This window comes from Bactrocera neohumeralis, unplaced genomic scaffold (assembly GCF_024586455.1).
Source record: "Bactrocera neohumeralis isolate Rockhampton unplaced genomic scaffold, APGP_CSIRO_Bneo_wtdbg2-racon-allhic-juicebox.fasta_v2 cluster10, whole genome shotgun sequence".
Lineage (NCBI taxonomy): Eukaryota > Metazoa > Arthropoda > Insecta > Diptera > Tephritidae > Bactrocera > Bactrocera neohumeralis.
The window spans coordinates 28,047,969-28,058,807 of NW_026089623.1; the positions used below are offsets into that span (position 1 = coordinate 28,047,969).

A 10,839-nucleotide genomic window follows, 5' to 3' on the forward strand; every position below is an offset into this window, starting at 1 on the left:
ATGTACAACCCTCTTCTCTGGTTGTAACTCAGTGCTGATGGTACTCATCTCAATAAAGCATTGAGAACTCTACCCGCTGATAAAATTAATTATTTAACTTTTTGGCATTGGCGATCATCGGCGGTGAAAGCAATAAAGCGCATACATGCACGTGTCTCGGAAGGGGCCATGGAAAGCCGTGATGTGTTTCATCTCCAACAAGAGCTTAAGTCGCTTGAATCGCATTTTGAGCGCTTCATGGAGAACCATAATCGTTTGATTGGAGGAGCTACGTCTACCGAGATGGGACCACATGATGCACTTTTGGAATCAGTAGAGGAGCTGTATACTGCGGCATGCAGCAGACTTAATCGTCTCATCGCATTGTCAAGGGTTGAGTCTAATGTCGCTGACGGAACGCAAAATTGCCCCACGACATCTCTGGATGGGCATTTGGTTGATCTCAAATTAGACCCGTTAGCTATACCGTTGTTTGATGGAGACATGTGTAAATGGTTAGCGTTCAAAGATGCCTTTGAAACATTGGTACATAATTCGACATATCCAGAAGCGTTTAAGTTGGGAATGCTTCGGCAGGCGGTAAATGTGGCTACTGTTCCTTTAATTGGTGGAATATATTCAGGTGGCTATCAGGAGGTTTGGAAGGCTCTCAAGGACCGCTATGACAACAAAACGCAGCTAGCGAAAATACACGTATCCCGTTTTCTTAACCTCAACACAGTTACCCATGAGTCATCACAATCGTTATTGACTATTGTGGATACAGTTCATGAGTCGCTGCGTGCATTGCGTGTTATGAACATTCCTATAAATCAGTTGGACGCATTGGCTGTACCAATCGTGGTGGCTAAGCTTCCAGCGGTAACTAATCGTGACTGGTGTATGAGGTGCTCCACTACAGAGATACCACAGTTAGAAGATTTATTGAAATTTCTGGAAAGACGTGCTCATAGCCTAGCTCCTGAACCATCGATCTCATTAATTGTTTGCCGTCATCAACGACCACTGAGGGCGCAATTGGCTACTAAGGATGCCACCCTGTGTGCTCATTGCGGGTTAGCGCATCGGCTTGCCAGGTGTCCTGCAATATTGGCTCTTAGCATCGAGCAACGATTTGAAGCCCTTAAGAGATTGAAATTGTGTTACAACTGCTTACGTTCGAGTCATTCCTATCGTCAGTGTTCGTCTTGTAATTGTCGAAATTGTGGACGCAAGCATAACACGATCCTATGTCGAGAAAAGTTGAACAACACGGCAACGTTTGCTTCTACAACTACACCAGCCGTATGCAGTGAGGTACCTCGCAACAGCATGACTAGCCGCACCACTAAAGCCTCTCGCTGCCAATCCAAAGCCGATAACTCTTTTAGCAACAGCGCGTGCATATGCCTTTGGAGAAGCATCGGTGCAGCGAGTGGCACGAGTTCTGTGTGATCCCGGATCACAGGTTAGCTTTATAACGGATCGGCTAGCCAACTGTTTGCAGCTACATATATAGACGAAAATGTGACTTAATGGTAGAAGGAGTAGGTGCGATCATCAATACTCGAGTGAAAGGCAGCGTTACGTTCACTCTGAGATCAACATCTAATCTAATTTTAAAATGCGAATTGACGCCTTGGTTTTATCATCCATTACTTTCCGGACTCCAGCAGTGAAGATTGACTTGAACCAATGGCCATACTTGAGAGGCATAGACTTGGCGGACAACCAGTTTGGTACGCCTGGAGTTATAGATGTTCTTATTGGCGCGGTTTGGTCCAGCTGCAGTAACCTTTCCTGCAAAGGAATCATTGCTCACACTCACCACTTCGCTAGACAGGGAGGACCACCAATTGGAGGAACTGGTGTCAAAGTTCTGGCTAATGGAGGAAATAACGGTGGTTGATGATCTGCCAGAGAACGAATTTGAGCAGATTTTCGAGACCACTCATAGCCGTATCTCATACGACCGTTATATGATACAGTTACCCTTCCGGCGAAAGGCAACGGAACTGCGTGACTCGTACACACTGGCATTACAGCAATTTCATAGACTAGAGCGTCGTACGGTTGCGGATCCAGTCCTTAGAGAAAACTACACTTCATTTATGAGAGAGTATGCAGCACTTGATCACATGGAGATAGTACAACCACCTTACAATCACACAAATTGCTACTACATTCCTCATCATGCGGTCACAGCAAAGTTCCGCGTAGTGTTCAACGCTTCGGCACCTACCAGCACTGGAATCTCACTGAACGATGTTCAACTGGTAGGTCCAACACTTCAGGATTCGTTGAGTAGTATACTTTTACATTTTCGTCGCTATCGATTGGCGATTACTGCGGATATAGAGATGTTCAGGCAAGTGCTGGTTGCACCCTCGCAACTATCAACGGATTATATGGAGTCTCCTGGAAATGATATCCGAGTGTACCGCCTAAAGACTATCACACATGGTATGGCATGCAGTCCTTACAATGCAGTACGAACCCTGCAACAATGTGCTTATGACAATTCCGCTGTGGTTTCTGACCTACAGCAAGCGGCTCGTGCTCGAACTGCGATATTAATTTCGTTTTATGTTGACGACTTCTTGACAAGTTGTGAAAGCGTTACTGATGCAGTGGAGCTGGCTACGAACGTGGATGCCATTTTATCTGCGGGAAAGTTCAGCCTACGAAAATGGAACTCGAACGATAGTCAGGTGATGATGCGTTTACCTAATGAGTCGTCTCTTTCTAGCTATATCTTCCATCCTGGGGAGGCTTCCGTTTTGAGCTTAAGATGGGACGCACTGTCGGATCAGTTATTCTTTCGCGTCGATCTACGTCAAAGAGGAGAGATACCCACGAAGCGCCGTGTACTCAACGAGGTGGCACGACTCTTGGATCCTACTGGATTGTTATCGCCTGTTATCGTAACTGGGATAATATTCATTCAGCGACTCTGCGACACCTTTACCTGACGCTGTATCAGGCACAGCTTCCAGAGCTTAATCAAATTCGAATCGAGCGGTGGATGGGCTTGATTCCACGCGTTGAAACATCATTTCACGGGTTTTGCGATGCTAGCTCACAAGCGTATGTAGCTTTGGGACTAGTTGGGACTAGCTGACGTTCCCTACTATCTATGGTCGGACTCAGCTATCGTACTGTGTTGGCTGAGGATGGATTCAGCAATACTAAAACCATTCATATCAAATCGGGTTCGTAGAATACAAAAGCTGACATCCCCCACACGATGGCATCACATTCGTTCTGCTCATAACCCAACTGATTGTGCCAGTAGAGGAATCACACCTGGTGAGCTATTGGTACATCCTCTTTGGTGGCATGGATCTAAGGAGGCAGAGATGATCTATTTGGACAGTAGGGATGTTTCTCTCAGCAAGGATGAGTCAGATGTCTTACTCGCCGAAAATCGAAATACGAACAAATTGATTGCACTCGTGTCACATCCGTTATATTCTCGTCGTCCAAACGGGCACGCTATCCTCTTAACTGAACGGCTCATTAATATTGCTCGATTGGTGGGAACGGTGGCCATTATCCTACGTTGGTTAAGAAACCATCGGCATCTTCGCCAACCGGTTATTAGTGCTCAGGAATTGGACGACGCACTATACACTATAATCCGTTTAGAGCAAGAGGAACAATTTGCAGATGAAATTGAAGTCTAGTTCAGGTTTTGCATTTTCCAGTCGAATAATGCCTTTAAATCCCTTTATAGATAAGAACCGAATCCTACGTGTTGGAGGACGCATTCATAAGGCCGAACTAGGACATGATCAACGATTCCCTATTATTTTACCAAAATCAACGCCCTTGGTCTAGCTTTTACTACACCAGGCACATGAAGCTACACTGGACGGAGGAGCGCAGCTCATGCTACATACTCTTCGTCGCCGCTTCTGGATTTTAAGTTCCAGGCAAGCAGTCAAAGGTTTCATCCATAACTGTGTAGTGTGTTGGCGTCACAGAGGGGAAGTCCTGAAGCAGCAAATGGCTTCTTTACCCGGGCAGAGGATTAGAGCCGCTAGACCGTTCATTTCATCTGGTGCCGATTACTGTGGGCCTTTAACACTACGAATCGGAACGAAACGCTCTCGAACGTCTATCAAAACTTATCTCGCATTTTTCGTTTGTATGGTCACCAAGGCTGTACACATTGAGGTGGTTGATGACCTATCGTCACAAGCCTTTCTAGATGCCTTCACTCGTTTCGTCAGCCGACGCGGTCCCTGGCGGGATTTATATAGTGACAATGGGACAGCGTTTGCTGGTGCCAATCAACTCTTGAAGGAAGACCTTGCAGCATGGCAGGGTGAGAATAATAAGCGATCGTTAACAAATTCGGGCACGCATTGGCATTTCATAACACCCAGTGCTCCGCATCAAGGAGGCCTCTGGGAGGCGGCAGTGAAATCTGCTCAGCACCATTTGACACGCTGCGTAGGTGCGCAGGTCATGTGGTATAGTCAGCTGCAGACGCTGGCAGTAAAAATAGAAGCCTGTCTCAATTCTCGTCCTATTACACCACTTTACGAAGATCCTGAAGAACCTAAAAGTGAAAAATAATTCTTTGTATAAACTAACAATAATAATGAAGGAAAAATTCCTGCATTACTGTGAAAATAGCGTGGAATGCTTGATATATGAAAAATATGTCAACCCCCTCCTTTTCTCATAATAATGCAGGAATTTTTTCTTTGATGTGAGAAACCCCAAATTTGTTAAAATATGAACTATGACATGTAGTATCGGTTAAGTAAATCGATAATTAGGCAGCATTTAATATCTACTCGTAACCTTTCATTGACTAATTGTTATTTTATTTGCTACCAAGTTCTATTGACGACTTTACGAATTATTACTTCTTAATCGAATCATTGCTTCTAAAGCTTTACTGTTACATGGGGGTTTACCTATCAACTTTGAACAGTCTAGTTCTTCAATTCGAATACCGTCCAAAGATTTACAACGACGAAGTGTTACATAAGCTTGTCCAGCAGCAAACAGTCGAGAGCCCAGATAAATTACTGCATGAGCTACTGTACAACCTTGCCAGTAGGTTATTATTCTATTGTTCTTGACTAGCACTTATAATGCAAGTGATCGACCCGGAAAGTAGGTAAATTTGGTAGGTGTGTTGTCTCATTTTCCATTTTTTTTTTCAGGTAGAGGCGTTCTAATATTAGGTAGGTAAAATATTTCTTTGTGTATTTTAAATTTTTACGAATTCCTATTTTATATTGAAAGAATCTATTTTTTCTTTTATGAGATTTACCAATATTGTGAAATATAAACGAATACTATAACTTATGTAAATCGTATTCTCCGCCATTAGATTCGGTGACAATTTTTGAAAAGCTCACATCAACGTGACAGCCAAAGTTTAAAAAAAGGAGTTTTCTATTGCAGTTGCTTTTCGGAGGCGGTTTGAAAACTAGTATCTGAATTTTTTTTTCCTAAAAAAATTCTATTATAAGTTTTAATTTTTTTATTACCTAAAAGTCACATGTTTAGCATTATTTGATATTATTTCTTCTGGTGCGCAGTTATATATACATACATATGTATGTATATCTATATAAAGTATACTTTCTTTAGGAATACAGTGGTACCTCGACATACGAGTTTAATTCGTTCCGCAACCTTGCTCGTATCTTGAATTACTCGTATCTCGAAGCAAATTTCCCCATACAAAACAATTCAACTACCATTAATCCGTTCCAACCTCCAAAATGTAACCCCAGTTATTTTTGTTACGTGGTTTTGGGCACAATTCCGATTTCTTTGGCGCCGCGATTTGAAGGTACCGTTGGAAAGAGGAAGTCCTCCTGATTAAAAATATATAGGGTTATAGGTACCGCAAACGCTTAGTTTACGAGATATTCGACCTTAAAGTTCAAAAATTCCCAAAATTCGAGCATTTCAACAAGCTATTTTACCGCATTAAACACACTTTACTCACATTTTTCACTTCAAATTAATTAATTTAAACTATAAACTTTTTAATAAATCCACATTTTACACTTTTAACAGTTTTTTTTACCGAAGAAATCTTTATTTTAAAAATTACATTTTACACTCGTAGTGAACATCATGTGTGTGCTAAAATTACGACGAAATGGAGCGCTGCCATGTGATAATAAGGAAATTCGCTGAAATGCCTTTTTTCCCAAAAATTCCTCTATCCATTCATATGGATATGTTCTTTATTTAATTTAATAAACAAATATGTAATATTATATACTATATTATATAATAATATTATATGATAATATTTAACCATTTTATAATGAAAACTTAAACTTTGTTTGAATATTAGTGCAAGATAACCAAAAAATATAACCACTTTATAACGAAACTCAATATATTTTTTTTATTTTAACGCAGAAAGGAGTACTATGCGAAAGTACCTCAGTGACCCCGGGTATTCGCTCGACCAGGGTTATTTTTTTAAAGCGCGGCCGAAGGCCGCCAACGCAGAAAGGAGTACTACGCGAAAGTATTTCAGTCACCCCGGGTATTTGCTCGACCAGGGTTATTTTTTTAAAGCGCGGCCGAAGGCCGCCAACGCAGAAAGGAGTACTACGCGAAAGTATTTCAGTCACCCCGGGTATTTGTTCGATCAGGGTTATTTTTAAAGCGCGGCCGAAGGCCGCCAACGCAGAAAGGAGTATTACGCGAAAGTATTTCAGTCACCCCGGGTATTTGCTCGACCAGGGTTATTTTTTTAAAGCGCGGCCGAAGGCCGCCAACGCAGAAAGGAGTATTACGCAAAAGGAGTACGCGAAAAGTATTTCAGTCACCCCGATATGATATAAATTTTACAATAATATTAGTGCAAGATAACCTAAAAATATAACCACTTTATAACGAAACTCAATATATTTTTTTTATTTTAACGCAGAAAGGAGTACTATGCGAAAGTACTTCAGTGACCCCGGGTATTCGCTCGACCAGGGTTATTTTTTTAAAGCGCGGCCGAAGGCCGCCAACGCAGAAAGGAGTACTACGCGAAAGTATTTCAGTCACCCCGGGTATTTGCTCGACCAGGGTTATTTTTTTAAAGCGCGGCCGAAGGCCGCCAACGCAGAAAGGAGTACTACGCGAAAGTACTTCAGTCACCCCGGGTATTCGCTCGACCAGGGATATTTTTTTAAAGCGCGGCCGAAGGCCGCCAACGCAGAAAGGAGTATTACGCAAAAGTACTTCAGTCACCCCGGGTATTCGCTCGACCAGGGTTATTTTTTTAAAGCGCGGCCGAAGGCCGCCAACGCAAAAGGAGTACTACGCGAAAGTATTTCAGTCACCCCGATATGATATAAATTTTACAATATTATTATAGATTTTTACTTCTTTATTTTTATTAAACATAAATCGCATATTATACATATACATACATATGTATAGTATATATGTATACATATGTATATATACATGTGTATATGGAACAAGTTTACACAACTCAATATTATAACTTGAAAACTGTTGGAAAGTATTTTTTATTATAATTAATATAGAAAAAAGAATCACGCAAAAGAACAAACAAAGAAAAATCGTTAAGAATCCTACAAATTTGGTGTTTGAGATGTGGCAACGCTCGTTTTCCTCATAATTGTAAACAATCTAGCCTTTGCAACGATGAGTGTTCTAAGTGATTTTTAAATTAATAAATATAGTTAAAATATTACAAAATAAAAGTGAAATGTGAACTTATTTCAATCTTTAAAGTGTATATTTAAATATAACAAGAGGAAAATGTGAAAAAATTTAGAGAAACATAGAGAATTAACATGTTTTCTTAGTGCATATTTTTGAATTTTTAAACGTGAATATTTCAATAAATATTAGTTATTTTTACATTATTTTTGGATATTCCTCCTCTGGAGAAGCTACCCTATCCGCACATACCCCATTTATATGGAAATTCGTTTTTTTTACCCCGCCGCCAAAGTAATCGGAATCGTGCCTGGTTTTGAATAATAAAAACATATTTATAAATATCAAATATTTATTACACAAAAACAAAAAAGAGAATGTAAAGAAATAAATTAGATATCCTCACTGGTCTTTGCCTTTTTCGCTACATTTTTCTCGCTTTCACCTGTAGGCCGTTTAGAAAAAAACATGTCCAAGGAGGTTTGTTTCTTCCTCCCTCTCATAATGTTCCAGAAATGAGTTAGGCAAGTGTCATTAAAAAGGTCGGATGCACGATCTGTTGCAACTTTTTCTGGGAGTTTTTTTTCCACGAACTGTGAAACTCTCTCCCACATTCCTTTATCTCACTTGTAGAAATAACCTCTTCCTCTGACTCCTCAAAACCAATTTCTTGTATAACGTCAGTATGCTGCTGTGACTGTAACTCTTGTATCTCGTCAGTCATCAGTTCCTGGGTGTGCTCCTCGATGAGCTCGTTCACGTCTCTCTCTTCCATCTCTACACCCATGGATTTCCCCAGAGATACAATCTCCTCCTCTACTGAAACACCGGGTTCCAATTCTTCATAGATCGTTTCCACTGCACAACTTATCACAGCGGAAGCACGCTCCTAACTGATCGTGATGGCGCGACCGGACTCGTATCTCGAATTACGCTCGTAACTAAAAGCAATATCTCGAAAAACTCATATGTTGGGTGCTCGTATGTCGAGGTACCACTGTATACATATACTATTTCAGTATTATATACATATATGTACATATGCTATTCAAATGTCACCAAAACTAGTTTTATATAGATATTGCATACTTTTAAGTGCATCTTTTTGGTGAGCTGCTTAAACTTACTATCACTTTCCTACAGTGTTGCTCAAATAATCTAGGTTTCAGTACCACTTAAAAAAGTTACAAACAAACAAACATATATATGTACAAGTGTAGCTCGATGTAAAGCTTATGCACTACATTAATGGTAGCAGATGTAACTGTTACTCTGGGTTTTGTGTTCCTTTTGTGTTACATTTATTTCAGCAGTCCCGTAAGCACGTTTGCTGACTTGCTCACTTCATATTGCTACTTTGTGGGAATACGATTTTGTGGGTTGTACCACTTTTTTTTGTTAAATTGTTTTTAATTATTTATTATTTTTTTAACTTTCAAGTATTATACTAATTTTGTGGTAGTTTTTACTTTTTATTTCGTGGATTTTTTTGGAATATATTGTCTCTATTTTAACCAATTTTTGCTCGGGCGCCTATTAGGTTTTTTAATATTATAAAAAACTATGGTTTTTTTACGGGAGCATAGCTCATTTATTGAGTTCCAATTTACAACTAACTGTTAAATCTGTTTTCTTAATGTTAAGCTTAATTTCTAAAATCAGCGCTGACTCTATTTTTTATAAGAAACATTTAACAAATCGCTCCACAGGAATACAAAACAATTGGTCAGCACTTTTACCTATAGGTGAAAAGTAATGTGGCCATTTATATTGAATTCGAGAAATTATTATGTTTAGCTTTGAATAAGTTAATTGGTGATAACTTACATATACATACATATTTGTATGTATGCCTGTATAGATTAAATCAAAAACATATGCAACACAAAAAACATAGTCTAATTATACGAGTACATATGTATTTTTCCTGTTAACAGTAAAACAAATCAACATATCGATCTCAATAAAAACTAAAGATAATTGCGATAACTTTCAAAGCTAAGATTTTATTTATCAAAATTCTTTTCTCAATCACCACTTTTACCACTAATATTTACTTGTCATATAGTCAGTAATAAATTATGGGTTTTCAGTTTTTTTTTATCTGAAACAAGAATATCGGGGAGCCAGAAGATTGCTTACGTGCTTAGTACAGAACAATTCACTATTTACTCTTTCAAACGAAATACACTAATGCCCGGTTTCACAGTCCATACTTAATTTGTGGTTAAGATAAAACAGGAAAATAGTGTTTTGTGAAAAGAAGAAAAAACATGTTTTGTGAAAAAATATGAAATCGGGTTGGGATTTCCACCATAATGAAATTCGGGGTTCTTTTGTTGTTTTCATCCATTTTCGACATAACTTTCCTCGCAAATTTATGTATTGTCTGTTATTGTTTAAATATTTCAAACTTATTTTTATGGATGACATTTGTAAAACATATGTCATAATAAAATTTTATAGAAATTAAACATTGACTGTGAAACGCAAACGACTACTCAGTCTGCAACAATGCTTAGCTAAGATTTTATTTGGGCACAACTTAGGTATGGACTGTGAAACCGGGCATAAGGAACACTAGAATTTTCGATTCTAATATCAGAAGGTTTATTGTATTGCAAACTTTCTTCCCTATTCTGAGAAAACCTCACAACTGATTTGTAAGGAAAATTTTTTGATGTTATTCTTGCTCAAACCTCACAAGAAACAAGTAAGGAAGGGCTAAGTTCGGGTGTCACCGAACATTTTATACTCTCGCATGATTAAGTGATAATCGAGATTTCATTATCCGTCATTTACATATTTTTCAAATACCGTATTTGTGTAAAGTTTTATTCCGCTATCATCATTGGTTCCTAATGTATGTATTATACAGAGAAGGCATTAGATGGAATTCAAAATAGCGTTATATTGGAAGAAGGCGTGGTTGTGAACCGATTTCACCCATATTTCGTACATGTCATCAGGATGTTAAAGAAATATTATATACCGAATTTCATTGAAATCGGTTGAGTAGTTGAGATATGGTTTTTGGTCCATAAGTGGGCGACGCCACGCCCATTTTCAATGTTTAAAAAAAGCCTGGGTGCAGCTTCCTTCTGCCATTTCTTCTTCAGTAAAATTTAGTGTTTCTGACGTTTTTTGTTAGTCGGTTAACGCACTTTTAGTGATTTTCAACATAAC

At 39.0% G+C, this 10,839-nt stretch overlaps 1 protein-coding gene across 1 annotated transcript; it reads left to right on the top strand.

Moving 5' to 3' along the window:
* Positions 1–1,736: 1,736 nt before the first annotated feature.
* On the top strand, positions 1,737–2,951 carry LOC126765601 (uncharacterized). Its single transcript, XM_050483211.1, has one exon. It carries the CDS (start codon positions 1,737–1,739, stop codon positions 2,949–2,951), a length of 1,215 nt encoding a protein of 404 aa, XP_050339168.1.
* The last annotated feature ends 7,888 nt before the right edge of the window (positions 2,952–10,839 follow it).